Source organism: Vitis riparia, chromosome 17 (assembly GCF_004353265.1).
Source record: "Vitis riparia cultivar Riparia Gloire de Montpellier isolate 1030 chromosome 17, EGFV_Vit.rip_1.0, whole genome shotgun sequence".
NCBI classification, from domain to species: Eukaryota; Viridiplantae; Streptophyta; class Magnoliopsida; order Vitales; family Vitaceae; genus Vitis; species Vitis riparia.
In genome coordinates, this window is record NC_048447.1 from 13,758,677 (window position 1) to 13,783,433 (window position 24,757).

The 24,757-nt window shown below is 35.4% G+C and overlaps 3 protein-coding genes across 5 annotated transcripts; all 3 read right to left on the bottom strand.

Moving 5' to 3' along the window:
• Positions 1-1,103: 1,103 nt before the first annotated feature.
• LOC117904397 lies at positions 1,104-12,605 on the bottom strand. 3 transcript variants are annotated; one of them, XM_034816985.1, is made up of 4 exons: positions 12,347-12,605; positions 12,147-12,265; positions 3,205-3,260; positions 1,104-2,574 (listed from the first exon to the last, which is right to left on the bottom strand). In XM_034816985.1, the coding sequence occupies exon 4, from the start codon at positions 2,110-2,112 to the stop codon at positions 1,321-1,323; it is 792 nt and encodes a 263-aa protein (XP_034672876.1). In that variant the 5' UTR covers positions 2,113-2,574; positions 3,205-3,260; positions 12,147-12,265; positions 12,347-12,605; the 3' UTR covers positions 1,104-1,320. The 3 variants fall into 3 exon arrangements, with proteins under 3 accessions (XP_034672876.1, XP_034672874.1, XP_034672875.1); XM_034816983.1 differs by having other exon boundaries at positions 3,212-3,260; positions 12,147-12,605; XM_034816984.1 differs by lacking the exon at positions 3,205-3,260 and having other exon boundaries at positions 12,147-12,605.
• Positions 12,606-13,733: 1,128 nt separating this feature from the next.
• On the bottom strand, positions 13,734-17,235 carry LOC117904126 (extensin-like). The gene is made up of 3 exons (XM_034816642.1): positions 17,165-17,235; positions 15,741-16,744; positions 13,734-14,068 (listed from the first exon to the last, which is right to left on the bottom strand). The coding sequence occupies exons 2-3, from the start codon at positions 16,687-16,689 to the stop codon at positions 13,734-13,736; spliced, it is 1,284 nt and encodes a 427-aa protein (XP_034672533.1). The 5' UTR covers positions 16,690-16,744; positions 17,165-17,235.
• Positions 17,236-19,319: 2,084 nt separating this feature from the next.
• On the bottom strand, positions 19,320-22,994 carry LOC117905171. Its single transcript, XM_034818098.1, has 3 exons — positions 22,918-22,994; positions 22,116-22,532; positions 19,320-20,348 (listed from the first exon to the last, which is right to left on the bottom strand). Exons 2-3 carry the CDS (start codon positions 22,459-22,461, stop codon positions 19,396-19,398), a joined length of 1,299 nt encoding a protein of 432 aa, XP_034673989.1. The 5' UTR covers positions 22,462-22,532; positions 22,918-22,994; the 3' UTR covers positions 19,320-19,395.
• Positions 22,995-24,757: the final 1,763 nt, after the last annotated feature.

Genomic DNA, 24,757 nt, shown 5'->3' on the forward strand with positions numbered 1-24,757 from the left:
TCAAAAAATACTTTCAAAGTTTCATATAATATTCTCCATAAAAAATGGAAATTATAATAAAATTTAATAATACAATTTTTAGTTATTATTTGATAGATTATTAATTTAATTTTTAACAATAAATATTTATTTCAATTTATTTATAAATGAGTTTTTTCATAAGGTCTTAGTGTTATAACTTTATAATAACAATAAGTATATCGGTAATTTTGTTTCATTCTATTTTTGGTCTAAAATTCTTTTAGACAGTGACTTATTCTTCTTTAAAAATCCAAGATTGTTATTTATTCAATTGAAAAGTCATACATATATTTAAAAATGTTTGACTTGTGACAAATTAGGTGGAAATAAATTCATGTAAATTGATCTCATATAGTAGATTTATATTAAATGTATTAAACCTTGTGATTTTTTATCTTTATAGTTAGTATAAGGGTTTTCGACATAATAATTCTTACATCCTTTGTATGCTTATTTACCTTTCTTTTATTTTTTTCAATATTTTGGATGTTTTGTTAATTTATGATATGTTGCAGGTTTAATTAAGTTAAAAACTTTATTCTCTATTTAAATTAAATTATTAATTCTTAATCCTTACATTATAATTTTTAATTACACTCACTCACCTTATTAGATCGTGGTTTTTCAATTTTATATCATAAAATTAATAACAACTTTAATTTTTTTTTTACAAAATTTTAATTATTTTACAACTTTTATAAAACTATTTCTTAAATAATATAATTGGATGTTGTAAACATATCTTAAATGTTAGGTGCATGGGATTCCTACCCCAAGATAACTTTACAGATATCGTTTTAAAAAATGGAGATATGATTTCGAAAAGTACTTTGTGATACCATGAAATGACCCTAAAATTTTAAAATATTCCAACATATGATGTGACATTTCTAGAAAGTAAATTATGAGCTAATCATTTTTCTAAAGCCAATCCTCACGGGCGTACTATTTAATTTTGTCATTTTATGTGGATTTTCAAGTTTGATGCTTCAGCCCAAACCAACTACAAAGTGAGTGTGATTGAAAAATGTGCAACACATCTGAAAGAGAAAGAAAGATGTCATGTTCAAAAGAATCACAGAGAAGAGAAAAATAGGCACCTTCCCCTTGAAAGGAAAAGATAATATTGCTCTAACAATAGAAAGATGAAAAAGTGAAATGAACTTCTTGTACACAAGATTTTCTTTCGGCCATGGCCTAGCTAGAAGACCTCAAATCATTCTAAGAGAAAAATATGAAATTGTTTCAAAATAATTTTATAGATATTAACTTTCATATGAATGCATGGCATTGAGAGCTTCAACTTGGGTCGACAGGCATCTTGAAGCGGCACAAGGGACACATGTGACTCTTCTTCAACCATTGTATGATACAGTCTCCATGATAAACATGCGAGCATGGCATCCTACTAACTTCATCTTCCAATGAAAGCTGCTCCAAGCATATCATACACTTGCCCATTGAATTTAAACCCTCCAGCTTCTCAAGCGCCTCAATGGAAGCTTTGGTTGCAGGTACAACCATGTCCACGTCCACGTCCATCCCATCCTCCAATGAATAGCTCACAACCTCATCCATAGTCTCATTCTCATCGAATTCATCTGCGTCATCTTCATCATCGTCTTCGTCTTCATCTTCATCTTCATCCTCGTTTTCATCATCCTCGTCCTGATTCTGCCGGACCTCCTGTGGGGGACAAAACCACCGGAATGGAATCTCCGCAACCATGGCAATTACGTTATGGCCATTGTCGGTAGTCTCATAGGCCATGGCCACAGCATTAGAGTGTATCACTTGTACGACTGACGCCAGATAAAACGAATGTACCCCCACAAGAGAAAGCAAGCGAGATAGGTCGGCGAATTCAGAATTCTCACTAGGTAACAATTCGTCACCTTCAACTGCAAACGTCTCAATTCTTACGGGAACATATAGTAGTACTGTTACCGGTTGCTTTCCGTCTAGCCAGTGGTTTTGTACTACATTCCGATCTCGAAATCCAATGAAAAATGCATGCGAGGGTGGTGGTTCATCAGGAACAGAATCAGGGGGCTGCCACATGATACATATAGGGCCAAAACAGGTGGCCATAACTAAGAAGAAAGAACAGTAGAAAGACGGGTATGGGGATGTGAACTTGAGTTTCGTTTTCAAACAACTGGTGCTATTTATAGGAAGTGAGGGGTGTCTGATGATTAGGTTTCCATTGGGGTTTATGCTAGAAAGTGTGAGTAATTTTAGATAGAGAGTAGGAAGAAGACGATGCTGCGTGGCACCTGCGGTTTTTGTAGTTGAGTGATAGTACAGTGGCGCCTGATATCTGTTTGGATGAAGTTTCCTCTTCAAGTGGTTTTTGTTTTATAATTCCAGGACACCTCTCCTTTTCCTCCTGCAAATCGACGTCGTCGTGATTCTCATTTCTCCACAAGCTCCAGCCTCCAGCAGTGTGTCTGTTATGATGGGCTGAATCCCACACCCTTTGATCAGTCATGTCCCAGGCAAGCAAATTGTGAGCATAGCCTACACCTACACCTGCTCTTGTCGCTGCTGCACCTGCCCAATTACCAGTTTCACCCAAACAATGAAAATTTGTTGCAAGAGAGATGATACCAACCAATAACCATTACAGAATATTCATATTCTGGAATTAAGTAATCAAAACCCGAAGCAAGAACTTAATGCATCCAGCTAACTATGATGTATAAAAATAGTTAAATGTTTTATCTATAATCCAAGATCATGCCCTAATTACCCGTTAAAGATTAAGAGTGCATTTGACACGAAGTGTTTCTAACATTTTTAATATTTGAAGAATGAAAATTTCTAAGTGTTATAAATATTGAAAACACTTTTTAAAATCAGTATCAAACGCACTCTAAGAATGTATTTAATAATAATTTTAGAAAACGTTTCTAATTCTTCTAACATTTAAATGATAAAACCTTTTAAATATTAAAAATATCATAAGTATTTCCTAAGAGCTCTAAATATGATATAATCAGAACCTCTAGGCAGTCACATCTGCATGCAGCTAGCTAGCCATGCGAACAATGTGAACTGCCTTAACGTCCATAGAAATTATTACAGAAACTGTAGGAATCCTAGGAGGGGTATTTATGTACCAAAGCAAATTATTGGGAACCACTTTTTCATAATTTGATGAAGGTAAACACAAAAGTGTACCCTGTACCAAAATGTGGCCATCTGCACTTTGCAGCATTCAGCTGACACCTCCATGCCTGCAACCAGAGAGTATATATAATCCATGACTGAGAAATTTAAACAAAGATTCTTTTCGAGGAAGAGACACTTAAGTGTAGACATTGCCATCAAAGATGCCTTGCATGAATATTGAGTTTATCATGAACATACAAACCATCCAATTTCCAACTGCTACTAATAGCAAACAAAAAAGTAAGATAAAGATCTATTGAGATATGAGTGTCTCCTGCGATGGCACAAGAAAGTTTGCGTAGAAGTGTCATGATTGCAATGTGTGAAGAGATGGTGCGAGGATGGTGCTCGGAGGAAATGAGAGGCTCGCAGTGCGCAGAGGAAGTGAGGGGTCCGTACTGGAAATGGGTTTGGAAAAGAAGACATGGTGGGAGGATGCTCATGGGAAGCGAGGAGTCCGTACTAGAGAAGTGTTTGGATAAGAATTTGGCGGGTGTGATATAACGACCTATGTACAAGTATCTTCACTCAACAAATAAACTTTAAATTAAACAATTATCGACCATTCTAGTACTTTTTAAAAAATAATTTGAAATTTAAAGAGTAATTAATTAATACAAAAAATTTATGGATAAAAATTGGTATATGATTACACACATAAGAATATTTTTATAAATTTCTTTAATAAAAAAATTAACTTCAAATCAAATCACACTTGTATTAAAAGTATTAATGAATATAATAATTTTTAAAAATAATTTAAAACTCAAAAAGTAAATCTACAACTAGATTTTATTAATTTTCTCATTAGGTAAAATAGATTCTAAATTAAATGAGATAAAATTAATAATTTAACTTATTTACGAATTTTTTAATTTTTAAAATTAATTTGAAAAAAAGAATCGATCCAATTAATTACAAATTAAATTAAAACATTCCAAAATGTTGCATCCATAACTAAGTGCTAAATGTGAGTATGTTATATAAAAAAACTTAACTTATTTATATGTTAAAAAAAGTTCAAAATTATTTAGTTTTAAATAAAATATTATTACAATTTTCTAAAAGTATTATTATTTATTTTTAACAAAAAAAACATCAATTATGCCTTAAAGAAGATATTATTATCCATATATTTCTAACATGTACTGAGGTAATATATTTTCTTATAAAAAATATAATATATAATTTTATTATTACATTATTATTCATTTTTTATTAAAAACTATTTATTTTTAATATATTTATAATTACAAAACTATTTTCATTTCTAATAGCACTTGAATGAAATTAAATTTATTATGATTTTATAAAATCAAAATAGAAAAATTATTTTTAAAATATTTTGTTTTTTGAAAAAAAAATATATATTTTTTTAAAAACAACTAATCAAACATCCTTATTTGTATAAAATATTAAAAATTTATGTTTATATTTTAATTTAAAAATAATTTTAAAAACAACCATAAAAAACATGACCAAACCCAAACTGGCCTTAGCTTTCTTCAATTAGATGGCATCACAGGGGAGGATTTTGACAATCCTCCAACCTAAGAGGAGAGGCTGCATCTTTATCAATTGATGATTTCTTTGCAAATCAGAGGAGATTTCTTCTATACCTCCTCTGTATGAGTTTTGCCCCATTAGACATTCCATATTGCCTAAGAACTAAACAATTGAACATTGCTTGAGAGAAGTAAAGACAATTTCTTTGATTCTCAACAGGTTCCTTGAATTCATAATGTCATCAGAATCTAAAACTTTAGCATGGAAATTTTTGTAAGAAAATCTGGAGGAAGAAAAACATCAAGCACACCTCAAGCACCAACTCAGAACCTCATGCAGAGCTGATGAAATCCTCATTAGGAAACAAGAGAACAATTTTCCAGTTGCATCAAACTCCAAAAGAGGAATAACATTGAATAAACTGATGATACAGCTTCTTCCCAATAAAAGATTCTCAAATAAAATGATGTGCAGCACTTTGCACTTCCTAGCTTGAACTTCTTCCCCATCTATGAGTGTCTTTCCTTTTTTAGGTTTAATTCTTCAGAATGTTTTATTGACTTTATGCCACCAAACAAAAAAAAGGGCAGATGCAATTTGTTTTCCACAGACCTTGCACTGAATGTCCTTGCGAGTAACAAAAACCGACACCCATTGGGAACTGAAACTCGAATATTTTCATTCACTGATTCATCATTATCGACATTGAAATTCTCTCCTTGTTTGTAACAGAAACCAAGTTCATCAAGACCAACTTCGGTGTCTTTGAAAAACTTGTCAAGAACTTACCATTAAGTTCTCAATGATCTTTGATCCTGAATCTTCATTTGGTAAGTCCAATAGACAATGTACTCATAGGGTATCCAAAAACCCTGTCTGGGGTATAATGGGAGGTTGCCAAATCACATGAAAAAAATTCTCATTCAAAAGGTTCAGTGTTGGCTCTATAGGAAATAACAAAATGCTGCTAGTGTTATCTAATTAAGGAATATCTATCACATGAAAGGATACAAGACCAATGATGATGACCCGTGGTCAAGGATGCTTAGAAATCGATAAATAGCATGTCCATGAAATGAGTGCAGCAGAAACAAGAGATTGATGAGTAGCAAGAAAAGAAAGGACTACATACAGAGCACCACAATTTGAAGATAAAAAGAGAAAAAGTTGCCTCAGATTGTCTAGTCATTTGAAATCAAGAGCAATCACAACCCCAACATCGAGTAACTTAATTCAAGTTGAAGCTACTAAATGATAATAGGAAAGAATAGGTATCAGAGGATTGCAAGAGATGAAGATCTTATGGGAACAAGTTTCTTACTTCATATAGTTTGTCATTATTCAAAAAAATGAAGCCACAAAAATTCCTAGAAGTTAAAAAAGACAGGCCATGCATTAATATTTTATACAGGGTTCACCATGTCACCATAACCAGCTCACTCAACAAATTCGGCCTCAGACAAATTTGGCCCATAGTTTCAGTATTACAGTTTTGATAACTTCTTGAGAATTCATATAAAAAGATTACAATCTTTTAAAGCAGTAGGACACATAGTGTAGTGATGATTGTAACCAACCTCAATGCGAAAAAGGAAAATGATTTTTCTACAAGTATTAAAAAAGGCAAATCAGCAATATTACTATTACTTATCCAGCATAAGGTTTCATGATATCATTTACATAAATTCATTATTTATTAAATTAAAAGGAGGCAAGGCGCACAACAATAAGCTTCATGGGATTTGCTATGTAATTTCCACCAGCATGTTTTACAAACTCTGCTGGAGTGAGAAAGCCAACATGGCAAAAACATACAATACTAAACATCCTGTCGAACATAGTACCCATTGGGCCTGGTACATGTAACTGCACATTGTTTTATGATTTTCAAATCATTGTCATGATTACCCTTCTCAAAACTGACTAAACAATGGCTAATGTAATGAAAATCATTGTAGACCCCAGTGGAAAAACGCTAGAAAGATTTTTGTGCAAGTATTTAAAAAGGCAATCAAACATGATGGTGGGGGTGACTTGGGTAAGTCCTATGAGGTATATTACTAATCACACCTCCTCATAGATGGTGAACATGTAAAAAGGATCTCATGAAACTCAAATGTAAATGCTAGTATAATATCAGTGATGGCTGCTTAAGGATGTACCGTGTTTCCTTAAGGATCTCACTAGACTCCATTAATTCAACAGAGGCAAGCTTGGAAGCTTAAATGTACAAGCATTTATTTTTGTTGCGGAGTATGGAAACTCATACACAAGGCTCATAAAAAAAAACATTAAACATAGAAAACAGCACATAGGATACTAGGACATAAGTGATTTAACAAAACCCTAGAATGGTGACTATAAGTGCCAATCCCACTCAAAAAAAGATAGAAGGATATTTTTTATAAATATTCTAAAGCCCATACTTGATATTCATAAAAATATTTTGACACACATATCCAATGGGAGTGAATACATATAATCATGAAAGTACTATGTCACACATGCATGTTTGTTGCAAATAAATATAATTTTCTAGCACAAAAACAAATTTGTTTTTATAATTAATTGCTTCCATGGTCTTTTCAATTAAAATGTTCAACCAAATGTTCTAAAAGGAACATTACCATAGTGTTTACATTTGTCATTGTAACTTTCTCACTCAAACTAAATTTGTCAGACATGATAGAAATGACACAAATGACACACTAAGTCCTAGAAGCATTTTAACATCACCTTTTCATAAATTATGAATGTGTATGGAGCATCTTATTAATAGGTTTTAGTACGATGAGTTTTAATTAAAACTGCATTAATTCTACATAGACAATCTTGGAAGTTCTAATAGATAAGCATCCACTCTGACTTTTGAGGGCCATAGGTAGCAATAGGAAAACTGCTACTTCCTACAGAACTCATCTAGAGGTCTATATAAAAGGATTAAAGTTTAAGAATGTAGCACACATGAAACTAGGATAGAAGTAATAAGAAAAAGGAAAAAGATTTTTTGTATAACAATTCCACAGAAAGAGAACTTCGTTACACATATATAATGTGAGCTTATATTATATGATTGAGAAGTATTGTCACATGTGCATGTTTCATGTAAATGCAAGTGATTTGCTAGCACAAATATGATTGAGAAGTATTGTCACAAGTGCATGTTTCATGTAAATACAAGTGATTTGCTAGCACAAATTTGTATTCTACTTGGTTGCTTCCATGGTCTTTTCTATGAAACTATCTAACCAAATATTCTGAAGGGAAAATCATAGGTTTGTATTTGTCATGATATTTTTTTATTCCAGCTAAATTTAACAAATATGTTGGTAGGGAATTGAGAGTTATAACAAGAAGAAAATCAGTGTTGTCTATGAAAACTAAAGGTTGCATACGAAAAGGTTTAATTTATGAAAGCAGCACATGCACTCATTTTTGTCACCCTTTTTATTACTCGTGTGAGTAAAAAGACCAATGCACACACGTCATCAAATAAAACAACTTTTATAAATGCTCAATGTGTGCATGTACATGTGTTTTTTATAGGCAAAAGAGTAATAAATTAACAAGCGCCAAAAAAGACCACACAAAGTACATAAGAAGTATGTAAGTGTTCTTCAAAGCAAAAAAACAAAAAAAAAGGACAAAAAAATGCTCTCCCCTTATTGGTAGCCTAACCCATTGACAAAATCAAACATGGAAAAGGACCTAACCCCTAATTCTTCTTTAGTCTACTCTAAAAGGTTACACATAAAAGAAGATTTAAGCTCATGATTTGATAACTCAACATTTTTAAATGCCCTTCTATTTCTCTATTTCCAAAGAGTCCAAAACAAACAAAAATGAGCAAAATTCTAGCGTTCTTTCTCTTCTTTACCACAAAACAACAGTGTCAACTTATAAGTGTTGCTTTGACTGAAAAATGCAAAACACATACCACTCCAAACAAGACAACACCAACTGCCATAATAAACTTGCCTTGGAATAGTGAAGGAGGATGTGTTCACTAGATTCCTTATTGCTTTTGCACAAAAAACATTTGTTCACCAACATCCAACCTCTTCTCTTCAAGTTGTCCATAGACTCACTTTTATTGGAGCCCATGAATTCCGTATATATTAGACCCATCAGAAATGACTCTAAACTCAATAGAGAAGGGGGAACAATGTGGTCTACGATCAAGGTATGAAAGGCTTGAAAAGGAGCAGAGAAGGGAGCTGTGCACCTCCACCCCATCTTACTAATAATAATAAAGGGCTTTGATGCCAGCCAGCCAGCAAGCACTCTTGTAGTTGTTGGGAAATAGGGTGTGAAGCACCTTGTTTTTTAGTATTTTAATAATAATAATAAGAAGAAGAAGCTCCCCTTACCTCCTCATCAAACAAGGCTTAATATGTTATCCATTGGCATTGTCTCCCGTGACTCACTCAAGTGAAGAAAGGGAAGATAAAGACCATCCTAGAATAAATAAAAAATTAACTGAAAACTTGCCTCCCTTCGCAACCATCCACATTGCCTTGTCATCTACTTTCCTACTCACTGATGTTCCTTGAAATCTTAAAAAGAAAGCTTCAATACAATTTAACTCCTAGTCATAGAGATTTCTTAACACATTGACAACATTAAGGTAATACAGTGGTTGGGCCATTTGACGGAAATGGAAGGCTTTTCCCCTATTAGAGAAGACCTTATGGAGTAAAGGGAAGTGCATAAATTCTTGGAAAAAAGGGACATGGGTTCCAATGCCCCCTGTCTTCAACTTGTTCCCATGCATAAAAAAACTCAAGCATCCTTTGAGGTAGCTATATAGCAAATAAAGATGGGAAAGAGGTCCTCAAGGGGTGTTACCATACCAAATATCCCTTCAAAATCTGACCCTTCTTCCATTGCCCATAACAAAAGAAATCTTACTTTTGAAAGCACCCCACCTTCTCCTTATAGCTTTCCACAACCCTATGTCATACCCCTCCCTCATCTCCATAAAGCACCAACCCCCACTTATTCCCCAAACTTGCCTATGGCTACCTGCTTCCACAAATGCTCCATTTTTTATGTGAACGTCCAACACCACTTGCCTAGGAAAGCGTCATTTAATACAGAAAGATTTTGAATGCCTATCCCTATTCCCTTCTTTGGCTAACAAGCTTTGACCCAATTCACCAAGTGATGGCTTATTTTCAAGAGATCCACCTCCCCAAAGAAAGTCCCTTTGAATTTTTTCCATTCTACAACACATCTCTCTTGGAATAACCAAAATGGGCATGAAATAAATGAGAAGACTAGACAAGGTACTTTGATTTAATTCAACCACCCTCCCTTTTGATAAGTATTGTCTCTTCCACTATACAAGCCTTCTTTGAAGATTTAAAAACAACACCCAAAGGAAGAGTGAGATACTTGGAAGGTTGCGACCCCACCCTACACCCTAAAATGTCCACCAACTCCTCCACATTAAGAACCCTTCCTATTGGGATCAACCCATTTTTTCTAGGTTGATCTTCAGCCCAAATATTCAAACCATATCAAAATCCAATCAAGATACACCATTGGTCCTTAGAAGCTTAAGGTTATGTTTGGTTCCCGGAAAATACTATGGAAAGAAAAAAAATGCAAAGGAAAATGATTTTTTTATGTTTGGTTGTCCTATGAAAAATATCAAAGAAAATCAAATATAATTAAAACTAATTAAAAATTTATGTATTTTTAAATTATTTAATCTTTGTATTGATGAGTTAAAATAAATAAAATGAGTTTGAAGTAATAAAAAAAATAATTTATCAACTTTTAATCTATTTTTTTATTTTCTTTCACTTTTTCTTTCCCTCTACTTTTCCTCTGTATTTTCTTTCCCTTACATTTTCCTTCAAATTTTCTGGGAACCAAACATAGCCTAAAAGAAAAAATAAATAAATAAAAAATCAATGCATCATCTACAAACAAAAGGTGAGATACCTCTACTCTGTCACCACCTCTACCTCCCACCTCAAAACCTAATATGAATCCTTCTCCCTAGCTCTCTTAAGAAGAAAGCTAAGAGTCTTCATTACCAAAACAAATAAATAAGGAGAAAGAGGGTCTCCTTGCCTTAACCCTCTAGGGCTATGAAAAAAATCAGTTGGAATCCCATTGACAAGTACTGAATATATTTAGCTGCAAAAAATGCACCAATTAATCCACCCAATCCACTTATGGCCGAAACTCATCTTCTCCAAGATCACCAACAATAAGCTCCAATTTACATGATTAAAGGCCTTCTCTATATCAAGCTTACATAGAATAGCATTAGAACCACTCTTTAACCTCAAATCAATGGCCTCAATTGCAATAAGGACGGCTTAAAGAATTTGTCTCCCTTTGACAAAGGCATTTTGAGCAATAGAGGCCACCCTATCCACCACTTTGTCAAGCCTAATTGCTAGATCCTTCACCAATAACTGTACATGCTTCCCACCAAGTTAATGGACCTAATATCCTTCAAGTGTTCTGCTCCACCCTTTTTTGGAATTTAAGACTAAAACAGTAGCATTCAAACTTCTTCAAATAACCCTTGTTCATAGAATTCACCGAAGAAATCCATTAATTCACCCTTAACAAAGTCCTAAAACACATGCCAAAAAGCCATAATAAACCCATAGGACCTGGGGCTTGTCCCTATTCAAAGTCGGAAGTGCTGAAAGGACTTCCTCCTCTGAGAAAGGAATCTCCAAACACCTAGCCTCCTTGAGACTCAAAGGACAACCCATTAATAATAGGTCATCAATCACAGTTTTCAGCAAAGAGATGTTGATGTGCATTAGACACCCCCTCCTTGATCTCCTCCTCACCGGACAAACAGCTCCCATCCACTCTTACTCTGGCCAAAAAGTTTCTCCTACAGTATGCATTCGCCATTCTGTGATAGAATTTTTGTCCTTTAAGATGCTGACAATGGTTAATGGAGATACAGGAACGGTTAGGATCAGTTATCTAGACAAATTGCCATCCATTGGCACACCCAATATCACAACCAAGTACAGGGAATCAATGATGGAGATTTTCCCCTACTGAGAGTCTTTAAGGAGAAGGAAGTCATTAATCTTCAAGGAAGGAACCTGAAAAAAATTATCATCAGCCCACCAGCGGGGGAGTATTAACCAAATGAATGGTATCAGAGCAGAAAAGTGAAGCTCCTAAACTATGTTGTTGTTGCACATCCTATTTCACTACCCAACCAAACTGGTTTCCAGTTTTTCAGTTTTTGCTAATGTCATTTTCTCTATTTGGTTAAAAGAATTTTGGTTTCACCCTTTTCCCCCCTAATCTGTGAGCCGGCAAGAAGAAGCTGTTTTTTCCATCAAAGCATTCCAACACCAGGATTCAAAGACAGAAGTGAAATTAAAAGGCTCACATTTACAAAGAGGATTCAAAAGTCGCATTGTTAATTACTCTGCAAATCGAAAACGCACCTCTAAAAATCATTCTTAGCCATAGCCAAAAGCATCTCACTTTCTCCATTTAGCCGTCTCTCGGTTCGATTCAAACGCAAGAAATTCCGTTGATTAAAGAAACGCCCAGCAGTCAGTCCCTACCCAAACATCAAATTCAAAACCGCCCTTGATTTTACTGGCAAAGAGAGACCCTTTTGTATGCCATGGGCAAAACTCACCTCTTAAACACCATTCTTCTGTGGAGCTAAACCATGCCGTTCCTCTTTCTCCGTTTCTCCTTTTCTCCGTTCTTCGTTTCTCCGTTTCGTCTCACTTTTGCCTCCGTCTCTATCCGCTCCACATAATCTCACTCGATTCGAAGAGACCCAGAAACCCACTACCCCTAACTTGACGACGAAAGATTGAGCGGAACAAGTTCCAAAATCACAAAGAGGATTTTTTTAGGGCTTTGATTTTGAATCTTCCATTCAGCCAAGACTCCAAAACGCACAGCTTCGAATGTTCCGAAACCACAACTCTCACACCATTTACTATCTAGTGGCTACCGAGTCGACGCGACCAGCTTTGAGTCTTTGACCGTCACATGCGAGTTTTTCACGGAATAATATTATTTAAAAAAATTTATTAAATCACATTTAGATTTATTTTCAAAATATCCATTAAATTAATATTTTTCATCTCATCAACATTCACTTTTTTTTTTTTTTTTTTTTTACCAAAAACTAATTTTAATTATAAAGTCCTCGTAGCTAATCGCTATTATTTTAACATTAAAAAAAAGAAAAGTAAATGTTAATGTGATGAAAATTTTGAGAAGGTATCGGATAGCATGGTCTTGTGAACATCAAGACAAGTGGGGATTGTGTATGCTGCATTTCATGATCAAGGTGATGATATCCCCACGAGCATAATGACAGCTAGAGTTTGGATTGCTACCTCAAATCATATTAGTTTACATCTTATTTCAATTAACATACCAAATCGTCACTATTCTACATTCGATCGGAGTGTATTGTCAACTCTCATTTGCTTCTCTCTCAATTAGGCATTGCTTGACTCTCTTTTTAAAGTTTTTTCAACTTTTTCTCGCATTACTTATTTGATACCAACCACTTGAGTTTATTTAATTAGTCTTGGATAAAATTTATTGTCGTCCAATTGGATTCCAAAACAACTTATCAACAACACCTTGTAGTGTGATAGGATCATGGCACAAGTCATGCATTATGGATAGCATGAGTAATGGTGTCAACCATGGCACTGAGTTATGGTACTAACCATGCTGCATGTTATGACGTACATGAGTCGTGACACACATCCTGCATCATGACAAATGTCATAACACATGTCATGTATCACGGTACAAGTAGTGACAAGCATCATTGTATAACTCCATGTAATTGAAGGTAAATGATGGGCATAAAATGGTTTCCAGTTAAAGGAGATTTTCTTATGATTAATCTAAACCTAAGATGCAACAAGATATATAACTAAAATGATGGACATAAAAATGGAAACAGAACTACTTATCAACAAGTCTTGTAACATAAGTTTGAAGAAATTATTTATATTACATTCATCACCATTATGCATGCATGAAATTAATTAAAAGGACGCAGGACAAACGATAATCTGCTTCATGGGATTTTCCACATCATCTCCACCAGCATGCCTCACGAACTCGGCCGGAGTGAAGAACATGCCATGGCAAATACACACGAGACTGATTTGCCCTGTTCCAAATTTATAGAGAAACCCCTCGATCCTCTTTCCATTGGGCCCGGCACCAGTAGTCACCACAGTTGGCATTTGTTTTATGAGCTCTAGACCAGTCTCCCGATCGCTTCTATCAGAAGCCCTAAGCCTTTTGTATTTGTGCTGCAGCAGCCATCTTACTACCAAAGCCCTTAGGATGTCAACTGGGAGACTTTCTGGTTCCACTATATGAAATTCACACAATTTAATTATAAAACTATTAGACTATAATAAAACAATATTAGGATATCAAAGCATAAGCCACCATACACAGAGAGACTAGCTATAAGTTTGAACTCCGGCTAGATGACTCAAGATTTCAAACTCCATGAAATTCAAGACAGCAAATGAATGCTTAAGCAGCAAGCCCATGATCATCTTCTAATGACCATACATATACATAGAAAACCAATGGAAACTTCTTTAGTGCTAGCAGAAAAGACCATCTGACTTACTTCAGATCTTATGTGAAGGCAATTCATTCAATCTCAAAGGAACATCCAGTGGATCATTTCCTTGGTGCTCAAAAGCTAATGGAATAAGAAATGAAAACAAAGCAATCAAAGTGAGCAATTAGGGAACTCATACTTAATTTACATGAATAGAAAATAAAATCCATGTGCTACATGTAGTCATTTTCAATTAAAGATGATTCTAAATAATGAAGGAATAAGTTCTTCAAAGCACAACCATGATATTTTCTTAATTAGTAAAAAGAGTATCAAATATTATAAAACAAACATTTGCATTCAAAATACTATGTATTTTAATTCTTGTTTATGCATACAACTTAGAATATTATTGTTTGTAATAAACTTAACAATTTGGACTATGATGATTAGGTTATCTAATGACATATGAATTATGTGTTATTATTATTGCATGAGTTACCTTATTTTACCTTATTTTTGTCGACGCTTATGCTATCCCTTTTCTTTTACTTTTGTCGTTATGTTAATTAATCATCTATTTTGTCGATAAGCGGTCGGATTGAGATCCTATATTAAGCTTCTACGATCCCCTTTTTTATTTATGTACTTTGTCGCTTCGTTAATCATCTACTTTGTCGCTACATTAATCATCTACTTTGTCGATAAGCGGTCTGATTATGATCCTATATTAACTTTATGCAATCCCTTTTTTCTATTACTTTCGTACCTAAGTTAACAATATACTTTATCACTTAGTGGTCATACTAAGATCCTATTTTAAGCCTTATACAATATTTTTTATTTTATTTTGTCACTAAGTTGATAATCTATCTTGTTGATAAGAAGTTGGATAAAGAGTTTTTCTTTTGTTGCTATGTTAATAATCTATTTTGTTGATAAACGGTTGGATTAAGAATTTTGTTGCTAGGCTAATAATCTAAATTGTCGATGAGCGGTCGGATTAGCATACTATAATAGGCTTAAACTTTCTCGAGGTCTATTCTAATATTGTTAAACTTTCTTTGCCCATTTTCTTTCATTTTTTCATTGTGTTTATCATTCATATTAACACCTTATAACTCATTTTCCCAATATTTCAAAATAAATAATGAAAAAAAATGAAAATACAGTTATACAAAACAACATTATAAAAGAAAATATAAACATACTAAAAGACAGATATATATGTATATATATATATATATATACATATACATACATATATCTATATATGTACAGGTACTATATTCAAATCAAGAGAACAAAATAAATTTCTGATACTAGGTAGAAAAGAATGGGAAGATCACTTCTCCACACTCAGATGCATAAAGACATCTAATTTTGTAAATATTTATTAGCCAGGCTAATTAATAAATTTAAACACAAAAAGGAAAAATATATATATAAAAAGGAAGGATATATGCACCTGGAATAGCCATTTTGTGACCCTCGCCTTTGGCTGGAAAATGGGGATGAGTGGGAACCGGAGGCAGTAGAGTAGGGGGAGCAGGATCAGAAACCAAAGGGGATAATTCGGACGGAGAGTGGGGTGCAGGCAACGGCAGTCGGAATGATAATGGAATTGGAGAGAGAGGGGGAGAAGAAGACTGCCGATGTGGCGGTATGATGGATGATGGCATTCGGTACAAAGGCAGAGAAGAATGCTGCGGAGGAGGTGGCGGTGGTGGTGGTGGCGTTGGCGTTGGCAAGCGGGATGACAGTGGCCTCGGTGACAGAGGCGGAGACGAAGTTGATGGAGTTGGTGGTGGTGGCGGCATGTAAAATGACAACGGAGTCGGAGACAGAGGCGGAGACGACGGTTTTAGAGGAGGTGAGATTGGCGTTGGCAGCCGGAATGACATTGGCGTCGGACACAGAGGCTGAAGAAGAGGTGGCGATGACGGTGGAACTGTCTTGGAAGGCGGAGCTAATTGAAACACTGCGGGCAACAAAACCCGAGTTTGGCTTTGGTTGGGTAGTGGAGGTCTGCCTCTGTTCCTGTTTTTCCCCATCAGCCTTTTCTTCACCTCCTGTCTCCTCATTGTCTGTAGTTCTTTCATCGTCTTCATCTCCAGGACCGGTGGTGGTAATGACATCCCAAGCGAGAGAAATGAGCCCTCCACCGCAAACTCCGCAGGAGGGGGAACATTGGGTTCTCCGGAATCTTCCTCCATAGTGTCGCTTTCGAATACAGAAGATGATAGAGTCAGAACTGGCATTTCGTCGTCAAAGTCGCCGTAGCTTCCTCCCAGAGTCAGTTCAAGATTGCAGCCGGAATCGGAAACGGAATCTCCTGCACCATTCTTCTGGCGTTCGTCGCTTTGCATGAAGTAGTCATGAATTCCATACATGCCATCTTTGCTTGTCCCAGCCATTGATACGCTAGAGTCGTAGGCAAGAACCCTAAAAAGAGCTTTGTTTTGCGTTCTTCTGAAATGGAAACAATCAGAACGCTTGTCAGAAAAAAACTGAGTAGTCAGAAGAAAATCACCATAGCCAAACGAGAAACGAAACCTGAAACAGAGATGCAGACGACACTAAGAAAGCTTTTTAGCGTCACATCACCCCCACAAGAAAATGCAGAACCTTCCAGGAGAAAATCTGTTTTTTGTGTCAGAAACTGACTGATAAAATGAGAAAAGCAAATTAACAAAATCCCATCTTCACACCCCACACCCAAATACAAAATTTAGCACCAGAGAGAAAGACAGAAATCAAAGTAACAAATTTTCATCTTCAAATCCCCATATCCAGAACCAAATTAACTCGGCAGAAATTAAGAAAGCGAATGAAGAAAAAGAACCAAACCCCAGAAAACCTTTAAGAGATTCTCTGAGTGAGACCTCTCACCAGCACAAGCAGAAGAACTTCACAACGGAGAAACTACTCCAGCGGGTGCCTTGCCGCCGGAAGAATCAGAGAGAGGGAGATGGAAGGCAAGGGAAAGCAGATGGGTGAAGAGAAAATGGGAGCTTGGACGTTTATATAGAGAGCTGTCAACTCATTCAACAATGCCACGTACTCTTCACTCAGATATCAGTTTCACGTACCATTTACTCCTCTTCCCACTCTCCCATTGACCGCCACGTATTCACCTCTTTCCTGGGCTATTTCAGTGAACAAAAATTTATTCCATTGGTTCCTGGACAAAACAGCCCGTGTCCTCCGGTTTTGAGAAAACAGCGGTAATTAACTTGTATCTAGGTTTCAGGCTTTCAGCAGCTGTCTTTTCATGGGCTTACAACACGTGGCATCCACAGGGAGAGCCAGGTTCAAAATGTATGTGAAACAGCTCTCTACAAGCTGGTAACTGGTAAGTAATTAAGTTCCAGCACCGCTCCGATCTCGCCGGACGGTGGGGATTTGGGAGTGGTCCATCTAGTGAAGAAGGGGCAATGACTTCATTAGCAACGCCACGGAGGATACGCCTGGAGATGAACTGCTGCTACTTTCTGTGAATCTCTTGTGGCATATATGGAAGATATGTCATAAAAATTTAAAGCCATTAATGTTTAATATCTGGTTTTAAGCAATTGGATCTGAACAGATTGATGGTGCTAGCTGTTTGATCTTCTTCAACAAAACACAAAACCTACTTACAGGTCAATGGAACACCTCACACTGGTGAAGAGCAAAACCCGGGCGAGGAATGGAAGGAGGGTGGCACACGTGTTGGAAAAGGGTGACGGAAGCAACAGGTGTAGGAAAAGGAGATATAAGAGACGTGCCCCACCGCTCAGCTCATGTAGGGCCATTTAGGATTACATCACCTCATGCCACAGTCCTTTTCAGGTGTTTGTTCGTTCCCTGGCCCCCTTTTCATTTTGCCCCTTTTCAATTCAAGAAATTGTTCAAATTTCCTCACCAAGTAAAACAATGAGGATGGTGTCATGTTTGATGAAAGATTCGCTGCTTTATCGAAAAGGACAAGTTGGAGAGAAGTGGAGATATGTATGAAAGTGGGGTTAGGTCTGCATGCATGGTTGGAGACCTCTAGTTTAAAATATGGCCAAAAGAGCATTTCATCATCATTTCTGTTGTCTCTGAGTCAGTTTGGAAGTGAGCTTCGAGTTTGGTTATCAGCACATGGAACCCATGTCTTCATGTGCTATGTCCTCTTCCTCACTTTGGCTGCAAGTATCCCTTTCGAGGGTTCACACTCCCCTTATGAACAACTCTAGGGCTTCATAAACACTTCACTGCCAACCACATAGGGTTTCATACTCTCATCAGAGATTGCTATTTTACTATGAAAAAATGCTATAGCAATGGAGGTTAAGGTTTCTAATTGACAAGGAACAACTAGCAGTTATGATCTCTGGTGGCTCTGATCTAACAAAAGGGTCTTGCCTCAATGATAAAGACCAGCAAGAAGTACTGTATTTAAGATTGACATAAATGCTGAATCAAAACTCTTCCACCATGTTCTTCTGGTGATATCAAGGTGAAACTCACTAAAGAGTAATTTAATCTCACATGCAGTACTGTTCATCAAGAACCGGATTTGACAGAAACATGTGAAAGAGTGGTCATGTACACTTGATCAATAATTAACTTCAGCCACAACCCATTCTTCCCTTGTATGTATATCTTTCATAGCTGAAAGAAAATGATCATCAGTTTACTTCAATGTCAAACCAAACATGCTTACTGCACTTGCTTCATTATTCATGGCAGCTATTCTGGAGAACAGCATATTCCTAGAGAGTAAAGGATCTCTCTAGCAAGAAAGGATGAAGATACCAGCAAAACCCTAACAAAGCTGTGACCCTGCTATGACAGCTGAATCAGAGGTCAGCAAGAGTGTAGCATGATTAACAGCACTTTGTTCATTACTACTCTTAGTGTCAAGAATACACAATTAACATGTATATGTAATAGAAGAGTCTGAAGATAAAAGCAATATGATCACCAAGCCAAATGAGAAGGCAATAGGGTTAAAGCTATCATCAAACAAAATATATAAAGTAATAAAATATAATAGGTATATGCCATTAGGGAAAGGAAAAAGCTTGCAAACAACCAAGTTCAAACAGGGTCATAAAGATAGAGGTTTACAGCAACTTATTACAGCAACTTAATTAAAATATAAAATCCTTTAGCGGAAAAAACCCATCCAAGATTTTGGCCCAATTATCAATTATTGGTTTCTTCTTCGTGCTTCCTCCTGGCTTCTTTAGGTCAGCAGCTTCAACTTGTTCATCATCAGAAGTTTTGGGAAGAGTACCAGCAATTTTCGTTTGAGCTGAAATCAACTCTATCATTGCATTTTTCTTCGACTCGAGTAAATTAGCCAATTCCACACGACGAGTTTGAAGCTGTAAAATTTGATGATCAAGCATCCTAGCAGCATATAGATTGGCACTCACATCAACTTGCAGATCGCTCAATGTTATAATCGAATCTCTGTATTTTGTCCACGAGCAAGCAACTCGTAAGATGTTGGACTCTAGCTCAGAGAACAGTGTTTTTATTTCCATGTTTAAATCCTTGAATTCTACTATGTCATCACTCAGCAAAGGTATCTCCTCGACCATCTTCAGCATTGCAAGTTGAAAAGGATTGAAACCAGCATTTTCCTTCAGTGCAGTTGAAAGATGTAATGTTCGGGCCAAGGTGTCAGGATCAAGCAGTAAATGATCAAAATCCAGTGAGAGGATAGCAGAAAGCCTATTGCGTGCTTCTTCATAATCATCTCCTTGATTGTAAGAGATGGGATCCTCTGCAACAGCACCGTCTGGATTGTAAAAGATGGGAACCTCTGCAACAGTAGCCAATGTCTCAGCACATGCGAACTCAGTAGGGCTAAAGAATTCATTGAATTCTGCAAAGCTTATTTCTGTTGAAACGTCTACAGGAACGTCCAGCACAGGTGTTGGAGCTCCTTGAGTCGTAAGAGAAGAGTGATCATATGTTTCCACTGAAGCTGCAGACTTAAGTTTTCCTCCTTGAGGGATTTCTATAGAACGCTTTCCCTTATTTCTTCTTCCTCGTACTTCAGCCTTATCCTTGGCTTGAAATGGTAGTGGTATTGCTGAAAAGAATAAGAAGGAAGGCTATAAAATAAAGTACAATACAACTTGCTAGTCTACAAGAATAAGAATGTAGCTAGATTCAAATATTCATGTTAACATTAGGAGGTATACAAATGGCAATGCATATAATCAAGATAACCCTAAACATGAATAAGGACCAGGATCTTAGAAGAAAAAGTATAAGATTAGAAGTTATATATCATCATTCATTTGTTCCCTGCATACTTCTGTGTCATTTACTAATGCTTTAACACATTGCATCTTGTGCATTACGTTTTGACGTAACAATAACTAATTTAGCTCTAAGTTATTAGGGAATTAAACAGATTTCATGCTTTTTTTACCAAATCGTTCAAACCAGTACATAAATTTTTTTCCTTCAAAGAAAACAAGAACCTAACTTTAGTTTGGGGAGAATTAGTAAAATTGATGAGTCTTAGTTTCATGGACTAATACATAAGGATGCTTCAAAAACTACTGCAAATGCTATTGATAACAGACCTAGAATATTTTTGGGGTGCCCATGATTGCGAGAGTATGACGACACCAAATTAAGTGACGACATGATTGCGCAGGAATGACAAGAAACTTTCTATACATCATTTCCTGATCGAGTATTTGTTTTCATCAAATCCTTAACTAAAAACCAGAGGAAAACAAGATGCGAAAACAAAAATTAGCTTTTTCATTGGATTCAGATACCATATTAGGATGATTTTAGCTGCAACTTCACCTTTCTTATATTTTGTATACTTTCGACGAAACTCAAGACCGTAGAATACTTGTTCGTTAAGCTATTTCATCGTTACTCTTTAATGAGGACACGTGGCTAGGTTTAGTTTCTATACCTGATTTATGTTTCCTATTTTTCTAGCTCATCGCTTTCTTCTTTTGTCGATACGTGATAGGATTCAGAGCCCTATACGTCATGAATACTAGGTATAATTTTAACTCATGATTTCAGTGACATGCTTTGGATCATCTTTGCATGTGATTCTAATTAATATTTGAGGTATAAGAATGATGAACTCACAAATAAGAAAGGCAGATTTCCCTGTGCTCAAAGTATTAAAGTTAAATCCCCAATGCAGGGTTAATTTAGGGAGAGTCTTGGTTCAGGTGGTTAATATTACTGAGAAGACCAGGTTCAGAAAATTTAGAGGTAGGCCCTCAAGAAATACAAAGAAACCAAGAGGACCAAGAAGGTGTCTTCCTTAATAAACAATATAGAAGTGGTGTTTGTGCACACATGCAAAGTTCTACTGTTATAGATCCACCATATTGAGTTTCATTTATCACCATGGATGGGATATGATTTGGTGATTTTAGTTTTGTTACTGTGAATCTTCTTGTCTTTTTTCCTTTCTTTTTTGTTTTTGACCTTTTTGCCAGTTAAGAAAAAGGCTGAAAGCTTAACAAAGATTATCATTTGTCTTATTCCTTTTGGGAGATAACCCTCTAATTTTGTTTAGTACAATAGGATTTTTTTTCACTTTGTTACTCTTTTTCTTCTATGTTGTGTGAAATCTTAAATCTTCTGATTTTTAACAGCAGTATAACTTGTGGTTATAGAACAACCAAACACAAGACCAGATCCTATATCACAATTTACAGGAAACATCGATATAAGAAATCACAATATTTATGAAAAATCATAATAAGAGTGATAAGTATATATATGTGCATGTGTGTGTGAACCAACATTGGGCAAATCTACCAACAAAGCAAGTTAAACATAGATGTATATGATTAAAGAGAGCCCTTACTCTTGACAAGGTCTTTGATAATGGCGCGAGAGTCAGTGCGTGTCTTTGCACTATCCCAACCAGGCAACCCAAAAGGTGACCACCCAACAGGACGATCTAGCAGTTTTTTCCGGGCCTGCACGACTTTCCTCTTCCTTTTCTCCTCAACACTACAATTCAATCCATAAGCGAGGACTTGAACAGTAGCAGCTGCCTTTCTTTTCCGGGCGGCTGCAAACAACTCTATGTTAGGATTTGTCTCTTTCTCCTCTGCAGATCCGTTTCCAGATAGATTGTCTGCATCTTCTTCTTCAATTTGGTCGGGTATCTCAAACTCAGGAGCAACATTTTTGCCAGGGTCATCCATGGTAAAAGGTATAGAAAGGAACAGAACGATAGTGCAGCTCCTGTGCTGGTCTCCTTCAAGAGTTAGGGTTTCTGACACAAGATCAAGTAAGAGTCAGATTATGAAGTTCAATTCCCTAAGAGATGTACCAACAAGAAATCATAGCCAAACTAGAAGACAAAAAGAAGAAAAAAAAATTCTTTTTGATACAAGATCAAACACATATCTTGAGACGCAGAAGCTTGAGCTTAAAGAGATACACCAGCAAGAACAATAATCAGAATAGAAGAGAAATGTAGATAAGAAAAGAACAAAAATAAAAGAGTTTCTGATACAACACAGAGGAATGATCATAACCCAGATCCAGAAGTTTGATTCTTAAAGAGATAAACCAGAGATGAACCAGCAAGAATCATATAGTGTAAAATGTAAAACTTGGACAGATAGAGATAAATAAATAGCACTGAGCAAGCATACGGCTAATTAATACTGATTTCCTCCAAACATATATAGCCTGGCCGGAATTCAACTCGAAGAAGAATTCCGACCACAACCTCGACCTCAGCCGGAGAAATGAGAGAGAAATTGAGAGTGAGGAAGAAGAGAGAGAGCAGCGAGATGGTTTTAAGTAGAGAAGAACGTAATAGCCACGTAGAAGCGGCGCCCTTGTAGGGAAGCCACGTAGAAGGGTTTGTATCTGCTGCGCCCCGTCCTATCTTAATCCGCTGAGACTCCCTTTTTCATCTCTCCCCCACCTAACCCAAATTAGCGTATGCATTCCACAGGAGTGCGATGCATGCGAGGCGTAGGATGAGTTAACTGCGATGGTCGGGAGGAAGAGGAAGAATACGATGGATGAAAATTCAAAGAGGGCCAAAAGTGGGGGCCCAGGAGAGTGATGAAAAGCGTGGGAGATTTTGTCTTAAATGGAACAAGAAAGGGCCCCACATTGTCTTGTTCTAGTCTTGTCCCCTTCTTGACTCTGTCTACATGCCTCCTAAGTCCTAACCCCGTCCTCAACCACACAAGTTGCTCCGCCACCTCACCATCACGTCACCACCCTAAAATTATTTATTTATTATTAAAAAAAATAATATCAATAAAAAGAATATCGCATGGTCAAACCATAATTTTTAATTTTAAACGAGGTGGTTTTGCTTTGAAACATACATGCATATTTGACATCCACTTACTTAAATAACACAAGTTCTTTAACATATGAATTCACCTATTAAATTTCAATAATCTTATTTTATTATTATTTTTTAAAAACATTTAGAAACCATTTATAAAAATAATTTACAAGAAAGGAGAGTGGAAAGGGCGATTCAATGATTAACCTTTCTTGTGTCCAAATTAAGTTATTTGTGGCTACAAAATAATCAAAATCTAAACTAAATGGTCGTTTTAATAATTTAAAGTGACTAAGTAATTTAATTTAAGTCATTAAATAAATTAAATATATTTGATAAAATAATTTTATGATATGACTTAAAATCAATTTATCCTACTTTTTTATTCTCATTTGCTCTAATTACCTCGCTGTCTCTCATTTACCCTTATAATTTATAAGAATAAATATGTTAATTTAATGAATTATAATAAATTTTAAATTAATTTTATCAAATAATTTTAATACTTACAATAAAAATTAAATAATAAATTTTAAATCAACAATTTAAATATAATTTAACTTAAATAATTAAATAATAAATATTAAATTTTATCAAACCCCTCTAAATATGGGATAAAACTTAATATTTATTCTTTAATAATTTAAATTATCTTTAAACTTAAAATTTACAATTTAATTTTTTTTTAAATAGTAATATTGTTTGATAAATTTAATTTTAAATCTTCAAATTAACATATTTACCTTGTTAATTTTTGTTAACTAAACAAATGGGCGAAAAATTAAAATTAAAATAAATAATAAATTAGCTATTTTAACCTAATAATTAAATTAACTTTTATATTTAAGTTATAATACTAAATTATTTTACTAAACATGCTAAACCTATTTAATGACTTAAATTAAGTTATTAAGTCATTAACTTAATTTAGCAAACACCTTCTAAGGCAATAATCAAGATAAGTAAAGGTACAAGGTAAAAGATTCGGACCATGCCCTGATTATTCAAAAACCTGGTCCAGTATCCCACCATGCACTTCGGCCCAAGGCCCAAACCTTATTGATTACAGACCTTAGTGGATCAGATACTCCTTGTTATGGATAGTAATACTCCATAAAAGTTACATGATAAAAATCATCAAAAAAAAAAAAAAGATCCTAATCTCGATTTACCAACTTTGAGGT

Excerpts from the sequence above, each read along its gene's own strand:
- LOC117904397 (XM_034816985.1), bottom strand. The coding sequence starts at position 2,112 with ATGGCCACCTGTTTTGGCCCTATATGTATCATGTGGCAGCCCCCTGAT.
- LOC117904126 (XM_034816642.1), bottom strand. The coding sequence starts at position 16,689 with ATGGCTGGGACAAGCAAAGATGGCATGTATGGAATTCATGACTACTTC. Across the intron at positions 14,069-15,740 it reads TCACAAAATGGCTATTCCAG|TGGAACCAGAAAGTCTCCCA; the intron begins GTGCATATATCC and ends AATTTCATATAG.
- LOC117905171 (XM_034818098.1), bottom strand. The coding sequence starts at position 22,461 with ATGGATGACCCTGGCAAAAATGTTGCTCCTGAGTTTGAGATACCCGAC. Across the intron at positions 20,349-22,115 it reads TATCAAAGACCTTGTCAAGA|CAATACCACTACCATTTCAA; the intron begins GTAAGGGCTCTC and ends TATTCTTTTCAG.